Source organism: Gouania willdenowi, chromosome 22 (assembly GCF_900634775.1).
Source record: "Gouania willdenowi chromosome 22, fGouWil2.1, whole genome shotgun sequence".
NCBI lineage: Eukaryota > Metazoa > Chordata > Actinopteri > Blenniiformes > Gobiesocidae > Gouania > Gouania willdenowi.
Genome location: NC_041065.1, coordinates 9154170 through 9176775, shown reverse-complemented (window position 1 = coordinate 9176775; position 22606 = coordinate 9154170). Strand labels below are relative to the sequence as shown.

The window sequence follows — 22606 nt, the reverse complement described above, 5'->3', positions numbered from 1 at the left end:
AACGCATGCGTTTGGGAGTCTGCAGAAACATGGACCAAGGTGCCCTTGACTGTCTGTAATGAGCGACGGGCAGCGAACAGATGGCTGGGTGTGGAGGCAAAGTCCGAGGAGACTTTTAACGTTATTGGGTCATTGTCGGTGAAAGTGGGTTTTACCGGTGCGATGACCCGCGAAGACGATGGGGCGTCGGTCTCGGCAGCCGCACGAGAGCGCGTAATAGCATTCACTGACAACGGGTGGGGCTCAGCGAGCTGGGTGGGGTCAAAGGACCAGGGTGTTCCTGATAGCGCCCTTTCTTTGGCGAGAGCATCGTTGATGTGTCGGTTCTGAAACGCAAGACCATCGGTAGCGAGGGGGTTGTTGGTTAACGCGCACAGGGAGGTACTTTTGGTCGTTAGAGTACGGTCTACGGTTTTAGTAGCCGGACGCATTTGGGCCGGAGACCGGCTGGGGGTCTCCTTTAGAGCCCGAGAGTGGTTCAGTTGGTAGCACTGAACTCCGTCGAGTGAGTCATGCTGCAGCGGCAGTGGTTGCCTGACTTGTGCCCAGATTTTCAGGTTTTGAAAGTCGATCAGGGGCTCAAATCGGTTGAGCAGATCGATACCTATGAGAAGAGGAATCTGGTTGTGGTCTGAGTTTTAAAACGGGTGCACCAGGGTCAGGTGCCCTATGGTGACTTGTACGAGAGCCTTCTTCGTGATAACGGTGGCGTTGTCGCCATAAGGTTCAATGTCCATGTGGCAGTCTTGGAGTATCAAACTTAGGTTGGTCTCCTTGGCTAGGCTGCGCAGCTCATTGAACAGTTGGGCGGACATGAGGGATATGTCTGCTCCAGTGTCAAGTAAGGCTTCATTGGTAAGCACACCTTCAAAAGTGGCTGATATATAAAACTTTCGGGCGATTCCTCTTTCGTAGAGGTCACACAAGAATTGGTGAATTGGTGGTTCACCCTCAATGGACTGATGTCCATTGGAAAAACGGTGGTTTGGTGCATGTGTTTGCACCAGCAAGACAGCACTAGGCGAATTATCGTCATCTTTGCATTTTGATCGTTTTTGCTTTCTATTGATTTTGTCATCTATCATTTGTTCGAACATTTTCTTGATGGATGCCATTTCTTTAGTGATTTGGTTAGATAACCTAATTTCTAAACTTTCTATTTCATTAGATTCATCGTCTGATCTTGATCTGTTTGGCTGCTGGTCGTATGACCTTTGAATATTTTTGTGATACCAAGGTTTTGAGTGTTTGTTTCTGAGTGGAGGTGTTCGGCGGTCGTTGTTGTGTCTTTTCCACTGGTCAGAACGGTCGTAATCATACCACGGTGGTCGCGGTCGGCGATCTTGGTGGTGTGAGTTAGGGCGAGAATTTTGGTGCCGAAAGTTTTGTTTTGGCGCATATTCTCGATAATCGGTGTTATCTTGGTATTGTTTTGGCTTTATTCCATGGTACGGTTGCTGGTTGTACCGCGGAGAGGTCTGTGGTGCTTGCGGTGGAGGCATTTGAGGACTGTCGGGTGTCTTTTTTGTGCCTTCCAATTGCAGCAAGTGAGAGTTATTCTTTATCGTGAACATTTCGCGAGGTGTGGATTTTGCCGAATTTTGTTTGTACAAGAGGAAGCCTCTGATTGCAAGATCGCGAAGTTTCTTACTGGACATGGTATAGGGATCTGCCGCGACGCCGAGATGGGTGCTCGTGCTGTGGTGAAGGTTTCTGAGGAACAGTTTTTTGAACTGCTCTTCTTCTTCCATACCTGGGTCGTTGCGATTACCAAAGTATGCCTGTAGCAAGGTGTGGTAATATTGTTGGGGTGATTCGTTTTTCCCCTGTTTAACGGTGTGGGCATAGTCGAAACCTGTTTGATGAAGTGCATCAGAAAATTCATCCACCATGAGGCGGCACAGTGTTGTGTAATCATTTCTGACCTGAGGTAGTTGACGTTCAATGAAATCATTAACAAGCCTGCTCGAGGTTGCTTTGATTAGGTAGATTTTATCTTCAACATTAGCCATTGGATAACTTTTTAGATAAAAATCAATGTCTCTCAAAAATGCTCTAGCATTTTGGGGTTCGTCGAACTTTGGTTCAAATCTCGGAATGTTTCTGGCGATTTTATCCAGGTCGCGGTTGGACGGTCGATTGCTATTAGAGGGCTTGGCGGGCGTCGGTCCGCCGTCAATAGGAGGGTCCGCGGAGGCATCCCTGGGTCTCCTTAAGTGACGCGGACGTACCGGTGGGTCGGTTGTGCGCAGGACTTGTCGAGTTGCGTCTTCGCCGTCGGAGTCAAGATCGCCATCGGCCTCCGACATTGACAATGATGAGAGAGCATGCCCGAGCTCACGTCTTGCGTCTCGGAGCTCTCTCCTGGTGAGGTTCAATTGTCGTTGAACCTTAGCAGTAGCTACTTTACCGTCAGCTACTTGTTGTAATAAATCATTAACCCTCTCTCGTTTTGCGTCTAATTCCTTAGAAAGCAGTTTAGTTTTGGCCCTTGAGGCTTTGATCGCCCCTTCTGCCTCAAGGAGGAGTTTCTTCCCATCATTTGACTCGTGTAGTTGGGCGTCTAATTCTCGGGTTGTGGTGTCGAACTCATGTTCGAGAACGCGTATTTTGTCTCCGAGTAGCACTTTGGATTTTTCTAATTCTTTATTCTCAGTGATTAATTGATTAACCTGATCTTCCGCTTCTTCTAGGTAAGTCACACGCATTTGGAGCAGTCCATTTTCTTCACGTGTTTCGTCATACTGGACCGTGAGGTTCGCGCAGCGGGCTTCGCGTTCCTCGATGGTTTCGAGTTGAGCGTCGCGTTCGCTCTCGAGGGTTTTAACTCGATTCTGTTCGTATTTTAACTGGGCGGAGAATGCTGATATTACAAAGCCAAGCTGTTTAACCAGCTCCTTATCTTTCAGCTTTTTTGAAACGGCTGCAGTGACGCAATCGGCCACAAGGTCTCCTAATTCTTGAGGGGGAGATTCTCGGATTTTGGCATCAATTGTGGATTTTCCATCCCCTAAGATTTCTGTTAGGAGGAATTCTAAGTTCTCGGCTGGATGGTCTTCAGAGGAGACCGACATGTTGATTTGTTGTGGATCAAAATCGTACGAAGAACTCTAAAGAATTTCAAAATTTCAAATAATTTTTCAAACAAAGTTTAAAAATTACAATGGTAGTAAATTGTTTTATCTTATTTCGTTTGTTCTTAGCAATTCACTGTTTGGTAAATAAAAACTGAGTGGTAAACTTGAAAAGTTTGGTGTGGTTTGTTTAATTTAAACAATTGTTCTTACTCATTTAAGACTTGTTCTTACTGATTTAAGACTTTTATTTAAATTAACTTTACTTTAATTCAATTTCGTTGAATTAATCAACAGGTATTTTTAATCAATTAAAAAAAGTTTTTATTGAAATTAAATTCAAATCTTATTGAATTTATTTTAATCAATAAATGTTTTTCCTCAATTAATTTAAACTTTCGTTTAAATTAGCTTTACCTTGATTCAGTTTCCTTAGATTAATCAGGTGTTTTTAATCAATTGGAAAAAATGTTTTTATTGAAATTAAATTCAAATCCTATTGAATTTATTTTAATCAATAAATGTTTTCCTCAATTAATTTAAACTTTAGTTTAAATTAGCTTTACCTTGATTCAGTTTCCTTAGATTAATCAGGTGATTAATCAATTGGAAAAAGAAGAGAAAAAAAAAAAAAAAAAATTTTTTTTTTTTTTTTTTTTGAAATTTAATCCAAATCCTATTGAATTTATTGTAATCAATAAATGTTAATTTTAATTAATTAAATTCTGTTTTAATTTATCAGTTTTTATTTCAGTTGTAATTTCCTTTAGGTTGATTTTTAAGAATGGTTTGTGTTTAAATTCGGTTGTGTTGAATTTAATTACCTTAATTAAAACTGGTTTAACTTTATTAAACTTATTTTAATTAATAAATCCTTCTTAAATTAGTTGCTTTCATTTAATTAACTTCCTATTCAATTTAATTGTTTTTAATCAAATTGATTTGATTTTAATCACACTGGATTAATCATTTAGTAAAATGTGTATTTTACTTTAATCATTAGTTTATTTATTTAAACTGTTTTAGTTTAATTATTTTTCAAATTGGTTTAAATCTTGTTAAACCTTGATTTTAGTGCGTCACTTGTATTTAAATGAGTTACCTTAGTTTTAATAAGATTACCCTTTTAATGGCTTAACTTCCGTTTAGTTATGGGCCTTGTGTGTGCGTGCGCGTGCGTGCGCGCGTGCTTTTCTGAGAGATGACAAAATCAAATCGAGCACATTTAAAACCACACGATTTCAGCAAAGTGACGGTAAAGACAGCTGTATCGATGCACAGTTGTCAAGCAAAACGTGTCTAAAGACACGCTGTAACTTAGATGTGTTTAAAGCCTCACTGGGCGCGTTGGTTTAGCCGGATGCTAACCGCTTAATAGCAAGCTTCTGCTGCTATGCTGAGGCTCTCGTTAGCCTGTTATTCGCGAGCTCGCCACGAGGGGCAGTCGCGTCTCAAAAAGGGACAGGAAGGCCTGTCTTTGTGTGTGCACGGTGGCTTGACACACTTGCTTCCGGTTTCCGGAGCGTTACCCACGTGTTCCAACCACAATGAGCTAACATGAGCTAATACAACGATAGCTTGTCCGTTTTAAGGAACGGAAGATTCAGACGACTTACTCTTTGTTTGCGTCTGTAGATACCAGAGTTTCAGAGCTCTTCGGGGTAGCAAAGTCCTAGTTTGCACTGTCTGCGTATCTTTTTCTTTTATACGGGGTTTTCCCGGTTCTGGCAACTTACTGTTTACCTCTGACGTCACAGTCACTGACGGCGCAGTGATTAATTTTAACTTTTTCTTTTGGCGCGGCGGCCTTTCATAACATTAGCGCTTTAAACACAGAGACACGGCGGTCTTATTTATTCAGTTTCTAAGCATTAGCGCGGCGGCTTTGCTTAGAATACAACATTGGTCGGGGCGCAGCGGCTTCCGAACCAATCTGGCAACACAAGTGTTCAGTTTTTAGACCGGCTTTTGATTCCAATGATTATTCACTAACGCTGTGTTTATGGCTTCAGCTGGTCCCATCTGGAGGTGCCAGAAATTATGTAGGAAGATGAGATGAGTTATTATTAATGGGTTATATAACTAAGAATATTAATTATGATTATTAATATTACTTCAAATTTGCGGGGTGCCACTCCTTTTAACAGGAGAAATATGTCTAAGTTTTTAGACTAAACTCATCAATGTGAAACCAGGGAAAAGTGAATTCTACCAGACATCTACACCATCATCACAGCTTTAATAAATCAGAGGAATCAAATATTATGTTTAACCTTTTATTCAAAAGTCAACAATTAACACAGTCAAAATATCAATTGAAATGGGATAATTAAATCATGATAAAATGCATTTCTAGGCTAATAAAAGTGAGGATTATACGTAATAAAGTGAAATCACTAATCTAGGAGGAGGCTAATCTACTAAATATTGAATAAAAATGCAGGAGACATATTCAATAATAAGATCATAAAATCAGAGAATAAAATAAAGAGAGCTCATAACAAAGAGAGGAGGACGGACAAGGGGGAGACGAACAAACATGAATGAGATGTACTGTGTGTGTAGCAAGTTGTTAATGCGTGTAAGTTTGTAGTTATGGAAATATGTATGTGATCTATTGTGGATGAAGTTGCTGATGAAAGTTCATTCTTGTACCTTGGAGGTGAGGTCAGGCTGGACCTGGAGGTGCTGTTGAAGCAATGTAGCAGGACGTGCCACCGTTGGTTCTGTTTCGGTTCAACAGAGTGTAGCCCCTTCAGCCGATCCGGGCGGTTAGGCCTTCGCAGCTGGCTTCGATAATGGCTCTTGGCTAACCCCAAGGGTCGCGGGCCGGGCTTCCTTACGGCTGTTACGCACGTCACTGGGTGCGGAATTCGTCCGAACCAAGCAGCTGTTGATTACAAAATCTAACTGTTTCAACTAAAAATAAAAATGAAATGAAAGACTGGAAACATGAGGGAAGACGGGTGAGCATGAACGCCCGCGTCCAAAACTGTTGTTTCTGGTCGCGCGTCTTTTTTTAAAGGGCGTTTGGCGACGCCTTTTGGAGGAGGCGTCTGGGTGGATCCTTCTGTGATCATGTCGGTGATTGGTCAATGTCTCTGCTTTCAGCTTGTGGGTGTGTCTTGGGTGTGTGTAAGTGTAAGACAGAGACAGATGACAAGGGATGATTCTAAACATAAAAGAATGCCTAATAATTAATTCCACATATTTCAAAACATCTTTTCAACATCATATCCTGAAATATCATGAATTACGAAAGGGTTTGATACCAAACATGACTGGAAAATATCCTAGAATCACTTTAGGAATTAATTAATGCATTTTACCTGTAATTACTCATAGACATAAATATCAAAAATCATGTTATGCCTCCTCTTAACTATATGGTTGCCGTAGATACCTCAAACTAACTTTTGTGATGTTTTCTGGTATTTTTAAGCACTTTTAAATGATAAACACTTTAAAATAGCATTCTGTTGGTTATTGCGTTACATGAAACGAGTGTGATCGAACAGACAATATTTGCAATTTCAATTTCTGTAGAAATCATTCCAAAAATGTTTTCGTTTGTAACTTTCAAACATAATACAATTTCTTTGTTCTCCTTTCTTCCCGTGGAGATCTCTCAGCTAGGTGCCTGGACAGTGTTCTCCTGTGACGTCTCACCACAGGGGGTCAGAGGGCATTGGGACCGTTCTTTGAACTTATAGCATCCCACAGTATCTGTTTGATAAGGGGGAGAAGAGGGATGTTCTTCTTTTGATCATAAATGTCGCAGGGAGGTAATATAGGGGAAAACTGTCCTTGGATTCTCTGGTCCTTTTGTTTGGCCGGAAGGGGAGTCGTAAAAGAAGGGTTCATACTACGTACTTCAAATAGCTGGTTCAGTCTTAGCGGCTCCGGTATTGAGTTCACAGACCACATAGTGGGGTTAGTTCTGCATCTCAGAGTTACGGGGGCAGTTGTGTTTACACAGTTCGTGATAACACAAAAACAGGCTCCTTGGTTAATTCTTGCTAGCAAAAGGGGAGGCTTTACGCTTGATGTGGTTTGTTTCCTACAGATGGGATAAATTGTGTGTAAACCAAGAGAAGCTTATTTAAGGGGAATTCATTTTACAGTGTGGATGCGGAGTTATGGATGTCACTCTGCCCTGAGCGGCTGCTGAGATCACAGCCGCTCGTGAGAGCTTGTGGTGGGGACGAGCTGACGGCAACAGCCGCTGCTCAGGCCAGTAACTAAAGTGATACATTCTCTACAAACGTGACACTTTATAATCTGCTATAATCTGGGTCACTTTATAAATCATGTTCTTAATAACCTGCACTGACATGTTTATTATATATATTATAATCAAGAACGTATTATTGTATTCCTTAATCTTATTTTATTTTTGATTAATCTATTGTCTTCTATTGTTTGCTATTGCACCTTTTTTAAGCACCTGTAAGCCAAAGAAAATTCCTAGTTGTGAATTCTGTTCATCAACAATGGCAATAAAACATTCTGATTCTGATTTATTCATGTCAGTCTTTAAAACATCAGAACAATCTCCAATAACACAAGATAAAGTCTCTACACTTGTCACTATGTCACTATTGAGAAAAAAAGATGCTAAGAGCGTTCACAAAAGACACCGATAAGAAAGGCTAAGTTTCAGTTTCGGTTTCAAAATGGAGCGTAGGGAGGATTCTACAAACTACAGCTTTAACATTTGCCTGGTTACCTAAATCAGGGGCTATATACTGTACAACTCATGGGTATTTACTGTGTGGCGTTCCTAGAACATCAATCATTCCATTCTTTATTTCTCTTCATTCTGCTGAAACTGTGATGTCTACTGGCTTTTGTTGAAGGATTTCAGTCAAACTTCTTCTAACATTGGCTCGGCCATGTTTTGTTTTTTAAGTGTGTGTTTGTTTGTTCTCTCATCTCAGATTTGGTAATTAGAACTCTCTTAGTAGGTTTACTATTGCAACAACACATTATGAGTATGGTAAAGCTAACCTGTCTCATCATGGTCTAATCCCAGCTCACGTTTCCTGTTAGTGGGCGAACAATCCAACTCTTGGTAAATTCTGCTTCACAGTCACAAGAAAGAAAAACATTGAAGAATCAAAAAGCGACAATTGTTATGAACATTTGGCCGCCGTAAGCCAGTTATTCCTGAGGTTTATGGCTGAATAACTGTCTCAATGTGTAGCCTAAGTCACATGATCAACTGCCAATTGGTCCAGTGTGTGGTACCCTGAGTAAACTAGGAATGGCTTCATATAATTTGATCTAAATTCTGAATTTAGAAATCCTCTTTGACACAAATTCCTACTGCAACTATGATATAGCACAATAGAACGTGCTAGTGCAATGCTACACATAGTTGTGTAGTTGTGAGTGAAGACAGGCCCTTCTCTGAAACTTGAATGTTCACAATAAAAACAGTTGGTTTAACCTGCCATAACAATGTAACAGAATATTTTTTATTATTGTCTATGTATTCTCTATATCGTTTCACAAAATAGCAACGTATCAGCAACTTTAGTCAAGTGTGTTTGAATTGAATGTTAAAACCTTACAATACATTTAATGAACAATGTGCAGCACATGTTTCCTTTTATATCCCATTAGAGGATCTAAATACATATATTTTTTAAACATAAATAAGAATTAAAAGAGCCAGTAGATAAATTAATTTACTAAATGTCATTTTAAAACAAATTTGATTACAGTAAACATCTGTTTCGTGACAAATGCCACAGTCATGGGTTTCAAACACACTTTGCGGATGTGCAGGGGTGTGCAGATGTGTAGGCGCTCGAGGTTGTGGTTAAGTGTGACGTTTGTGCAGGCAGCGTTCTCACCACATCCTGCATTCTGCTGTTTTTGCTTAATTCTCTGCATGTATGTAGAACCTGTTGCTAACAACTGCTTTGACCTTCTTTGTAAAATGAGAAGCAGTCATTGTAGAAGTGGAACATCTAGATATATTCTTAGAACCTCTTTTTATTTTTTTTTATTTTTAATTATATATTCAATGATAAACGTGATTATACTGAAGTTAAAATATGTGAGCAGCACAAATGATTAAGAAGATCAAAATGCAAGTTCTATCTTGTTGTGTGGAGGGTAATAACAAATAGGTGGTGTAAAATAAGTCTTCAGGACAACTGAGTTGCAAATAATATGACATTTATTATACAATCTGAGTCCTGAACAGGTAAAAAATGACCTGCTGAGAGCTGCAGCTGGATCAATGCCAACTCTGAGGCTGGTCAGGGAAGGCAAAAGCGTATATGCTTCAGAGGTATGTCATCCAACATATCGTATTAATCTTTAACATGAGCTCATCACCAAATAAGGGATCTTCTTGCTCGAAACTTGGACTAAATTACAAGCCTGTCCGGTATCGGCAGATATAGTGTATATAAACTTGAAGAATACACGTTATACATCTGGTATCTTGTTTACAGAATCATCTCCACACTAAAGATCTTCCTTATAGGTCTTGTATACACAGACTGAGTAAATATCAGTGGACACTCATATGCATTTGGCTAGAGTCAATTCTTTATTCAGAAAGAGTATAAACCTTTAATAAGCACAATTAAAGAGGAACATAATACACCTCACAACAAAAGCCATTTTAAATTCATTAAACAAGATATTTCTACTAAATGAGATCTTGTGATGCTTGTTTAGTAGCTAATTCATTCATTTCATAAAAAACTGGGTTTTGCAGAATATATGAGAGAGTGAATATGATCTTCTTTACAAACACCAATTTCTGTTTGTTTTCTCCAGCTTCACTTTTGTTTTCCTGCAGATGCCTGTAACACACAAATGAAACAGTTGCATGTCAATGTGAGGAACCTTTTTTCCTAACATGTTGGGTATAAATATAAATGCTGTGTCAGCACATATACTCTGCACGTAACATATTGAAGGTAATGTTGGATTAGAAAAGGAAAACTGTGCTCAACATACGTGAAACTTCCACACCAGAAATGTGACAAATGCTCCATAGACACAGCTCTTGGTGATGAAAATGATATAGGAGAGTTTGGCATTTTGAGTGATCCTTAAAAGATTTTCTGCAGAGAATTGATAGAAAACATTTTTTAAAATTCAGATAAACACAGAACGTAGCTTTCCAGGATCAAACCTAGCCATGCAACAACTTTAATAATCTATGAAGACAAATTATTCACCTCTTTTCATGATTACCGTTGTGTTACCTGCAATTGAGACCAAAAAGAAACTCAGAAATTGTTCCCACTATGTAAAGATTCAGAAAACATTGCTTATAATTGTACAAAAGCACACGTACCTTTAACGCCTTTGAGCGTTTTCTGATGTGTAATGGTGGTTTCTCCATTAAAAAAGTTGACCTCACATTTAAAACTGTTGTCCGGGTTGTGCCACTGTTCAGCATTGACTGTCAGTCTGCTGGTGATCCTGTAGAAGCTTCCATCTAGCTGAGCAGCAGAATCCGTAGAACCTTCATGTCTATTTCCATTGATGGACCAAATCACACTGACGTGGTCTGGGTAGAAGTTAGAGGCCAAACAAACTAGGGTCTTTTTATTGGTCCTGTCACCTTCTTTTGCTGATGGTTTGAATAGCTTTACAGTGGGTGGGATGGGTTCACGTCCTGTTTCTGCAAAGTAATGTAAATATGTCACAGAATCAAAGCAGAAAGAGTTAATTTAGTGTAAACACATAAAAAACAGTGATAACATTTTCAATTGTCTTAAAATTCTGAATTGTTTTCTTCAAATATCCCTTAGAATTGTTCCCTGTACTGCTTTTTTCATGTGATAAGAATACTTCATTGATGAGGCAAGACACAATAAAAAACTAATTTAGTTATATATGCCCATTGTCAAAAGATAAGATTTATCTTATTTGATAATTAAATTAAGCTTTTAGATCTGAATTATAAAGTGTGACTTTCATATTTTGAGAAAGTAAAAGACAAAATGTCCTTGTTGTCCTTGCTGACAGTATTTTTTCGTGCTGAAAATTTCTCCTAAATACCATTTGCAATTCAACAGCCAGATACAGTCTGTCAGGGCTTTTTAAACCATTTCTTTATAAGCGTTTTTATTTATTTATTTATTTATTTTTTATCTCAGCTTTATAAATGTATTTTTTACCTGAATGTCATTTTACACTGAAAACTACAGTACTGGTATTTAGAGGTGTATTTTGTATTATGAGAAGGTATCCTCAAGAATTCTATTTCCCTTAAATTATTAATTGATGTAAAATTATATTCCATCAATTTCTAAGAGTTAAGGTCATGATTTCACTTCACATTTTATAGTTATCTGGAGTCCATTATTCTATTTATACAGGAAACCAATCAGATCACAGTATTACAGTAAAGCACAATTATCTTTTTAATATATACCTATTTACAGCTGTGATCAATTTAAATAAACTGACGTGTTTTCACTGTATCAAACTGCAGTATGCACAAAATTAAAACTTAAATACAGTCAAACTAGAGGTGAACTTAAAGGCACCATTTACACCACCCAGTTGTTTGTAAGAAAAACTCCTTGTTTTTCCCATTTAAACTCATCATAATACATCATTATTACAAGTATTCTGACTAGCAAACAGATCTTTTGTTAAAGACTCAAACTTAATCTGAGCTGTTTGTCATAGTAAACACATTTAAGTTACCGTACTCCTGATTTAAATTCTGTCTATGACAGGTTAAATATATATTGTGAATGTTCAACATATTTCTTGAAAATGTAAATCTACCAAATAAAACTGAAAACCAAATATCTCTGGTTTTTGGATGGTATTTTCTTACCTAAAACAGTGAGTTTACTTCCAGCTCCAAAGTATGCCTCACTATAGGAGCACAGAGACTTTCAGCTGGTTTAAAATACACCTGTGTTTAACATTCTCTGTCTGTGAAAAGACTTTGATCCCGACAGACTTTGCTGTGTAAAGATTTTGTGTTGTTGTAATCTACATCCTAAAATAAATTTAACGTTTTGACATATGATATTTAATTACAAATTTTCTTACTTCATGAAGGGCTTCTGCAACAATAACATGACATTTGCTCCTTGCTTAAAATAAAACTTTTCTCTTTGCTTTAGAGATTGTCTTCCAGATTTCCAAAGGAATAATATAAGACACTTATCAAGTGGAGATTTTCACTCAAACAGATTTGTACAAAAAAAATATTTTTTAAGGCTTCAATATATCAGTTTTATTGATATATTGTAACAATGAAACTGGTTGTTAAACTTACTAAATAGACAGTTTTGTACCCAGGCCAAAATAAGATTTGTACTTACAGTATTCAAGGTTAACAACAAAAGGCAGTGAGTTTGCAAACAATAGATTAGGATTCGTTGTGTGATTTTTTCTGTTATTATTGCAAACTTTTAAACAGCATTGATTTAAAGTTGAATGCGTCTTACCTAAAACACTTAGTTTCGTTCCTCCACCAAAGTAAGCTACATCAGACCAGCTCACAGTTCACCAAATCAATACTCAAACAACCTACGATACAGCCTTGATGTTTAATCATATTACTGTATCCGTCAAGCATTATTACAGAATTTCCCTCAAACATATACTTACCCAAAACACCCATTTTAACTTGATTCTTTTAAAACATGCAAAATAAGAAACAAAAAACTACCAGAGGTCAAACTATTCTTTTTTTTTCTCCTTTTTTTTACTTGTATTGTTCTCACTTACCTAAAACAGTAAGTTTAGTTCCTTGTCCAAAGTATGCTGGATTAGAGGTGTCACAGTGTAGAAGTATAATGAATGAAACCTGTTTACCAGTGTTATCTTTAAAAATAAAATCACACTAAGCTAACTAATGCTATGACTAAATGGAGATGTTATTATTAGAACGTATTAAAGCAAATATTTACCTAGAACAGTCAGTTTGGTTCCTTGTCCAAAGTATGCTGGATAGGTGTCACAGTGTAGAAGTATAATGAATGAAACCTGTCTACGACGATTACTTTTAAGAATTCTCACACTAAGCTCATGAATGTACTGATGAAATTATATTACAATGTATTAAAGTAAATATTTTACCTAGAACAGTCAGTTTGATTCCTTTTCTAAATAATGCTTTGGTTAGATAGTCACAGTGCAGGAGGACTGAGCATGGATTTATGCTGATTAATCATTTGATAATTCCAACACTGTCTAAAATAGAAAGACCGTATAATATTACAGCATTAAAACAATAATTACCTAAAACGGTCAGTCTGGTTCCTTGGCCGAAGTAAGCAGGTTGAGTATAGCTCACAGTGTTGGGAACTTTGCTAAATATGGCATTTCTTATCACAGCAAATTGTTGTTTATGTTATAAAACAACATTTAGATCATTTTAACACAAACTGATGGGAGAGAGCACTGACTTACCCAAAACAGTGAGTTTTGTTCCTTTTCCAAAGTATGCCACTGATCCATAATCACACTGACAGACACTTCACTAAAAAGATATAAAACACTTTGATTCCTTCTTTGTCAGACACAAGCAAATAATCCAGAGGAAAACTAGAGTTCAAACATGCAGGTCCAGCCAAATTAAATCCATGTGTAGTTTAGGTGTCAAATCGAGTGAATAAATGTCCAAATGCTCCTTTGCATTAAAAATGATCCTTTTAAAGCAGTAATCCAGCTGAGTTTGGTTAATGGACAAATGTTTTGCTTTGCCAGCAGGTCCCCCCATCCTAGAAACCCTCATATTATAACTTTTCACTCCAACAAGCCTCCCTGACTGCATGTGGAAGTCTAAACAGGAGGTTTACCAAAGAGGAGGTTTTTGTACAGCGTCTCTATGGGTTTGTATCACCGTGGCTGACTGTCCCCACAATGATAAAACATTACACAAAAACGTACTTTGTCTCTCTTCCTTCACACGGGTTCTCCGTATCTCAGCCTCCATCTGAGAGCAGCTGTGCAGGCTGACTCTAATCTACCCGCTGCTATTTCTGTCATAGCGAAGAAGCATCAACAAAGGGTAGAGGAAACTGGTGTCACACTGTTTTAGTACAAAATACGTCAGAGTGAGAGCTTTTCTGGTCACCTTTTTTCATCCAAACACTGAAGCCCTGCCTCATCCTTTAGATTCAGAGGTGAAAGTAACAGATTACAAGTAATCACGTTACGTTTTAAAAGAAGTGAAGTAATTAGTTGCATTTCTACATCCAACCATTACTGAGTAAATTATAATATTTTGTGATATTTTTTTTATTTCTGTTTCATTGAACATAATCCATATGTTCTTCGTCGTGTCATTTCTGACCACTGAGGGTTGAACGCCGGCTATTACAACTGAATTTGGCTATTGGTTGAATGGTAAGCTCTTGAAACCCCTGCGTCATCACTTTAACTGTTGGCCCCGCCTTTCCTATAAAGCCTAACACCCGCCTCCTTGGTTGGATTGACACCTCAAATGACCACTTTGTGGCAAAAGTGTCCACACTGTCGGACTCGCTCATGTTTAGCTCGTTAGCTAGCAGTTGTGATGGGTTTTGAATCTGTGTGTGCGGGGACGAAGGGGAGGGGGCGGTTACTCAAAGTAGCTGGGCGTGTCTTACTGCTACAGCAGTAACGCCCATAATCAAGGCTTTTTTTAATTTCCCTCCTAGTGGCAGCTCAGCAGAAGGCAGGGATTTATTACCCTTTAAGTTTATACATGAGATGTTTACTGTACGCAAGAGAACCGTGGCAAGATTTAATACCAAAAAATAAATAAAAAATTATGTGGTGGTGAAAGTAATAACTTTTACCTTTAGGTAACTTTTATCTACAGAACAGAACATTGCATCCCAAATCATGACTGACTGTGGATATTTCACACTGGACTTCAAGCAGCTTGGGTTCTGTTCCTCACCCGTCTTCCTCCAAACCCTTGGACCTTGATTCCCGAATGAAAGGCACACTTTACTTTCATCGTAAAAATGGACATTGGGCCACTTGCCAACAGTCCAGTTCTTCTTCTCCTCATTTTTTTCTGGAAAAACTGAGAAGTAAATGGTGATTTATTCACAGTATTCAAATTTTTTTTAATTCCTGTTTTCGTGGGTTTTATGAGCTGGAAGCCCAAATTATGTAAAAATAAACAAATGAATTCTTGAAATCGTTGAAATTGTGGACCCTAAATCTATAATCTTTAAATTAAACAACTATTCCATGATATTCTATTTTTTTGGAAAGGGTCTGTATATATGAGAGAGGTCATTTAGGTTAGAGAGGGACCGGAGAGGGTCCCATTCCTCTCTCTAACACTCCCTCTATGTCTGCTTCTTCCCTTGTGTGTTTGCTCCTGTACTCCTTCTGGCTTTTGTCTTGCAGGTCCGTGGGATCCTCAGTGTGGAGTTACAGAGTCTCAACAACTCTGTCTCCACCCTTTCCTCTGCACACACCCAACACAGCATAACGTGGATGGCTGTTCATCATAGGAATGGGATCCACACAAGGTTCCTGCTGCTTAACAGAAGGTTTTCCTTGCCGCCATGATGAATTCATGTTGGGTGTGGGATACAAATGTATGTGTATAAACGTATATATGCATATGTGTGTATCCATAAAATGAAGAGTCCGTCCCTAAGACTGCTCTACTGTAAAGTGTCTTGAGATACCATTGGTTATGATTTGGCGCTATACAAATAAAAGATTGATTGATTGATTGATTGATTGATATACAAATCTGACCTGTGTAGGAACATGAGTTATTATTAAAGGATTTTATAATTAAGAATATTAATTATGATCATTAATATTACTTCAAATTTTGCGGGGTGCCACTCCTTTTAACAGGAGAAATATGTCTAAGTTTTTAGACTAAACTCATCAATGTGAAACCAGGGAAAAGTGAATCCAAACAGCAAATCTACACCATAGTCACAGCTTTAATGAATCAGAGGAATCAAATATTATGTTTAACCTTTTATTCAAAAGTCAACAATTAACACAGTCAAAACATCAATTGAAATGGGATAATTACATCATGATAAAAATGCATTTTTAAGCTAATAAAAGTGAGGATTATATGTAATAAAGTGAAATCACTATTCTAGGAGGATGCTAATCTACTAAATATTGAATAAAAATGCAGGATACATATTCGAATACTAAGATCCTAAAATCAAGGAATAAAATCAAACAGAGCTCATAAAACGAAGAGAGGAAGACAGACAGGGGAGACGAACAAACATGAATGAGATGAACTGTGGGTGGAACATGTGAGTGTGTGTAAGTTTGTAGTTATGGAAGTATGTATGTGATCTATTGTAGATGGAGTTTGCTGATGAAAGTTCACTCAGGTACCTTGAAGATGATGTCAGGGTTGGACCTGGAGGTTCTGTTTGTAGAAATGCAGCAGGACGTGCCACCGTTGAGTTCTGTTGCGTTTCAACAGAGAATAGCCCCCTCAGCCGTTCCAGGCGGTCGTGGCCTTCGCAGCTGGGTTAAGAGGATGGCTCGTAGCTTACCCCAATGGGTCGCAGGCCGGGCTTCGTCGGCTGTTACGCACGTCACTAGATGCTGGATTCGTCCGAACCAAGCAGTTTCTGGTTCCAAAAATCTAACTGTTTCAACTCAAAATAAATGAAAAGATGGGGAGGGAAACGCGTTGAGTATGAACGCCCGCGTCCAAAACTAAAGTTCTGGTCGGCGTTTTTCCTTTTAAAAGCTTATCTTTGGGACTTGCCTCCCAAGAAGGAAACTTCGTTGATTGGTTTAAAGTTGCCAGCGTCTCAGCTGGGTGCCTTTGGGTGTGTCTGGGGTGTGTGAGTATGTGAGACAAAGACAAACAGGAGGGATGATTCCTAGATTTACACATAAACCATAATAATGAGTTCAGCATATTCAAATAATCTTTTCAACATCATATCTTGAAATATCATGTATTACGAAAGAGATTGATACCAAACACGACTGGAAAATAGTCTAGGATCACTTTAGGAACCGGTTAATGAATTTTACTTGTAATTACTCATAAACATCATGTTATGCCTCTTCTTAACTATATGGTTACAGTAGATACCTCTAACTAACTTTTGTGATGTTTCCTGGTAATTTTGAGCACTTTTAAATGATAAACACTTTAAAATAGCATTCTGTGGGTATTAAATTACATACAACGAGTGGAATAAGACAGACAACATTTTGCAATTTCAATTTCTGTAGAGACAAAGAATAATGTTTTCATTTGTAACTTTTTCAAACATAAGACAATTTTCTTTGTTCTCATTTGAGCAGGAGAACTGGGTTATTCCATCGTCCTGTGTAACCATTGGTTTGGGTTCGGGAGGTGACAACATCTGCAGGGGGTCAAAGGGGTCATTGGGACCGTTCTTTGATGTTATAGCATCCAGAGGTATCTGTTTGATAAGGGGGAAGGAGAGGGATGTTCTTCTTTTGATCGTAATGTAGCAGGGAGATGATAACAGGAGACAACTGTTCTGGGATCCTTCTATCTTTTTGTTCGGGAGGAAGGGGAGAAGACCCCCCTTGGGGCACGTTTGCATTTCACAGAAGGAGGTAGACTCTCTGACTCCACGGACTGGTGAAGCCAAATGTTCTAAGTCCAGATCAACTTGGGGTTTGGTTTCCTACATAATCCCCCTGTTGATAAGGTTTCAATGCTTTGAAGCTCTTATCAAAGAGTTCTTTTGAGGAAACAAAAGAGGGAACGAACCTTCAAGTTGAAGAAAACTGGAAACAGGTAAAGGTGTGTTGAGGTCCTCACACACCCTGACGAAAGTTCAGGAGTGACAAAAGTCCAACGTCCTTGTTGGCAATTGGAGGTGTTCCCCTGTTGGGTAGAGAAATCACTCTCACCTTGGCGTTGAGATGAGCAGCATTGCCAGGAAGTCAATACTGGGGCAACGCTGGGAGGTTGAGGCTGGAGCCCCTGGTGGTTGAGGCTGGAGCCCCGGAGGTTGAAGACTGGAGTCCTGGCGGTTGAAGACTGGAGCCCCTGGAGGTTGAGGCTGGAGCCCCGGAGGTTGCAGACTGGGGCCCCTGGACGTTGAAGACTGGAGCCCTTGGAGTCTGGCGTTGGAGCATTGCCTGGTGTTAATGCCCGTGGACAATGGAGGTAGACGTTGGGCGCCCATGGAGTCGATTCTAAGGTGCCGTTTGGCAGTGGGCACCCGTAGACCAGGAGGCAGACTAGGTGTGTGTACTATATGTTGCTATGTGTCCCTCAACGATGCTCGGTGCGAACATGTAATTTGGGATCAGCAGTATGGGGTAACATAAAAGTGTACACATAAACACATAGATAGCGTGGTATCGGTCAGTTACTCCTGGTGCACATCAATAAGACAAAGACAGCATGCAGGGTATAAAAGAATCAAATCTAAACACACAAAAATAGATCCCTAAGGGATCTTAAACTAAATAAGAGAAAAAGAAGGGCTTTCTTTTGCTCACTAAATTTGGCCTGTGCCTATATAATGAGACAAGTTGGTGGTCTCTGTAGCGGTGTGTTAGATATGCTAATGTATGGGGCCTGATCAATGGGATGGCTGATTGGAAGTTTACGGATCAACCAGCACGGTTAAATCCTGACCCTCAGGTGTGTCCTCGGTGGGACCCTTGAATCTGTTTTGTTTGCGTTTAAATAGGCGATCGGAGCAACGATTTGTTTGGTCTGGTAAATTTTTGGTGTAGCTTAATCTGGTTTCGGTGGACCCATTTGAGCTTTGGTTCGGTTTTTGTGCTCGGAATCTTTATTTGGTACACCACTGGAGACAGTTTATCGGTGACCAGGTAGGGTCCTGTCCATTTGGGAAGAAATTTCTTTACCAGTTTGGTTGCATGATGATCATTTTTGCCGGCGGGCGGAGCAAAGCTATAATACCAGACGCGGTCTCCCACCTGTAGTTCCTCTTGTGAGGCTTTTTGGTCGTAGTAGGTTTTACGGCCCTTCGCGCTCTCTTTGAGGTGTTTTTGAGTAAACGCGAACGTAGCTCGGAGGTGGTTCTCAAGATCGGTCGTGTATTGGTGGGTGGTGTGAGCGGTAGCGATGTTAGCTTTGTTTTGACTTTGACTCCTCTGTGTCTGGCGCAGGGCATGTCATGGGCATGTGTCAATATCACCCCCCTTTGGTTCTGTGGGACAACGAACGCATGCGTTTGGGAGTCTGCAGAAACATGGACCGAGGTGCCCTTGACTGTCTGTAACGAGCGATTGTCGGTGAAAGCGGGTTTTACCGATGCGATGACCTGCGAGGACGTTGGGGCGTCGGTCTCAGGAGCAGCATGAGGGCGTGTGCTAGCATTCGTTGACATTGGGTGGGGCTCAGAGAGCTGGGGCGGGTCAAAGGACCAGGGTGTCCCTGATAGCGCCCCCTGTTTGGCTAGAGCATCGTTGATGTATTGGTTCTGAAACGCAAGACCATCGGTAGCGAGGGGGTTGTTGGTTAGCGAGCACAGGGAGGTACTTCTGGTCGTTAGAGTACGGTCTACGGTTTTAGTAGCCGGACGCATTTGGGCCGGAGACCGGCTGGGGGTCTCCTTTAGAGCCTGAGGGTGGTTCAGTTGGTAGCACTGAACTCCGTCGGGTGAGTCATGCTGCAGCGGCAGTGGCTGCCTGACTTGGGCCCAGATTTTCAGATTTTGAAAGTCGATCAGGGGCTCAAATCGGTTGAGCAGATCGATGCCTATGAGAAGAGGAATCTGGTTGTGGTCTGAGATGTAAAACGGGTGCACCAGGGTCAGGTGCCCTATGGTGACTTGTACGAGAGCCTTCTTCGTGATAACGGTGGCGTTGTCGCCATAAGGTTCAATGTCAATGTGGCAGTCTTGGAGTGTCAACCTTAGGTTGGCCTCCTTGGCTAGGCTGCACAGCTCGTTGAACAGTTGGGCTGACATGAGGGATATGTCTGCTCCAGTGTCAAGTAAGGCTTCATTGGTAAGCACACCTTCAAAAGTGGCTGATATGTAAAACTTTCGGGCGATTCCTCTTTCGTTGAGGTCGCACAAAAATTGGTGAATTGGTGGTTCACCCTCAATGGACTGATGTCCATTGGAAAAGAGGCGGTTTGGTGCATGTGTTTGCACCAGCAAGACAGCACTAGGTGGATCATCGTCATTTTTTCGTTTTGATTGTTTTGGTTTTTCATTGGTTTTGTCATCTCTCATTTGTTCGAACATTTTCTTGATGGATGCCATTTCTTTAGTGATTTGGTTAGATAACCTAATTTCTAAACTTTCTATTTCATTAGATTCATCGTCTGATCTTGATCTATTTGGCTGCTGGTCGTATGACCTTTGATTATTTTGGTGATACCAAGGTTTTGAGTGTTCGTTTCTGGGAGGAGGTGTTCGGCGTTTGGCGTTGCGTCTCTCCCACTGGTCAGAACGGTCGTAACCATACCACGGTGGTCGCGGTCGGCGATCTTGGTGGTGCGAGTTAGGGCGAGAATTTTGGTGCCGAAAGTTTTGTTTTGGCGCATAATCTCGATAATCGGTGTTATCTTGGTACCGTTTTGGCTTTATTCCGTGGTACGGTTTCTGGTTGTACTGCGGAGGGGTCTGTGGTGCTTGCGGTGGAGGCTCTTGAGGAAAGATGGGTGTCTTTTGACTGCCTTCCAAATGCAGCGCGTGAGAGTTATTCTTTATCGGGAACATTTCGCGAGGTGTGGATTTTGCCGAACTTTGTTTGTACAAGAGGAAGCCTCTGATTGCAAGATCGCGAAGTTTCTTACTGGACATGGTGTATGGATCTGCCGCGACGCCGAGATGGGTGCTCGTGTGGTGGTGAAGGTTTCTGAGGAACAGTTTTTTGAATTGCTCTTCTTCCTCCATACCTGGGTCATTGCGATTACCAAAGTATGCCTGTAGCAAGGTGTGGTAATATTGTTGGGGTGATTCGTTTTTCCCCTGTTTAATGGTGTGGGCATAGTCGAAACCTGTTTGATGAAGTGCGTCAGAAAATTCATCCACCAGGAGGCGGCACAGTGTTGTGTAGTCATTTCTGACCTGAGGTAGTTGACGTCCAATGAAATCATTAACAAGCCTGCTCGAGGTTGCTTTGATTAGGTAGATTTTATCTTCAACATTAGCCATTGGATAAGTTTTTAGATAAAAATCAATGTCACTCAAAAATGCTCTAGCATTTTGGGGTTTGTCGAACTTTGGTTCGAATCTCGGAATGTTTCTGGCGATTTTATCCAGGTCGCGGTTTGACGGTCGATTGCTATTAGGGGGCTTGGCGGGCGTCGGTCCGCCGTCAATAGGATGGTCAGCGGAGGCATCCCGGGGTCTCCTTGGGCGATGCGGACGTACCGGTGGGTCAGTGGTGCGCAGGACTGGTCGAGTTGCGTCTTCACCGTCGGAGTCAAGATCGCCATCGGCTTCCGACATTGACAGTGATGAGAGAGCCTGCCCGAGCTCACGTTTTGCGTCTAGGAGCTCTCTCCTGGTGAGGTTCAATTGTCGTTGAACCTTAGCAGTAGCTACTTTACCGTCAGCTACTTGTTGTGATAAATCATTAACCCTCTCTCGTTCTGCGTCTAATTCCTTAGAAAGCAGTTTAGTTTTGGCTTTTGAGGCTTTGATCGCCCCTTCTGCCTCAAGGAGGAGTTTCTTCATATCATTTGACTCTTGTAGTTGTGCGTCTAATTCCCGGGTTATGGTGTCGGAATCATGTTCGAGAAAGCGTATCTTATCTCCGAGTAGCACTTTGGATTTTTCTAATTCTTTATTCTCAGTGATTAATTGATTAACTTGATCTTCCGCTTTTCCTAGATAATTCACACGCATTTGGAGCAGTTCATTTTCTTCACGTGTTTCTTCATACTGGACCGTGATGTTCGCGCAGCGGGCTTCGCGTTCCTCGATGGCTTTGAGTTGAGCGTCGCGTTCGCTTTCGAGGATTTTAACCCGATTCTGTTCGTATTTTAACTGGGCGGAGAATGCTGATACTACAAAGCCAAGCTGTTTAACCAGCTCCTTATCTTTCAGTTTTTTTGAAACGGCTGCAGTGACGCAGTCGGCCAAAAGGTCTCCTAATTCTTGAGGAGGGGATTCTCGGATTTTGGCATCAATTGTGGATTTTTGGTCACCTAGAATTTCATCGAGTAGGAAATCCAAGTTTCCTGCGGCATGGTCTTCCGACGAGACAGACATGTTGACGCTTGGGGTAAGTTTCGATAACAAGATACACTGATGGTAAGTTGTTTAATTTTATTCTGTTTGTTCTTAGTAATTCACTAATTGGTAAATAAAAGCTGAGTGGTAAACTTGAAAAAGTTTGGTGTGGTGTGTTTAATTTAAACAATTGTTCTTACTCAATCAAGATTTGTTCTTAACTGATCTAAGACTTATTTAAATTAACTTTACTTTAATTCAATTTCTTTGAATTAATGAACAGGTATTATTATTTATTTATTTATTTTTTTTATTTAAAAAAAAAAAAAAAGAAAAAAAAAATTATTGAAATTAAATTCAGATCTTATTGAATTTATTTTAATCAATAAATGTTTTCCTCAATTAATTTAAACTTTAGTTTAAATTAGC

The 22606-nt window shown here is 40.1% G+C and overlaps 2 gene segments (V, D, J or C); both read right to left on the bottom strand.

The window, feature by feature from the left end:
• LOC114456123 (T-cell receptor beta-2 chain C region-like) overlaps positions 1–22606 on the bottom strand; it is a 297915-nt gene that overhangs the window by 221810 nt on the left and 53499 nt on the right.
• Positions 9247–14576, bottom strand: LOC114456124 (Ig lambda chain C region-like). The segment is given in 5 exon segments: positions 9247–9901; positions 10059–10165; positions 10283–10309; positions 10402–10731; positions 14158–14576. Coding segments are annotated over 5 exon segments (522 nt in total).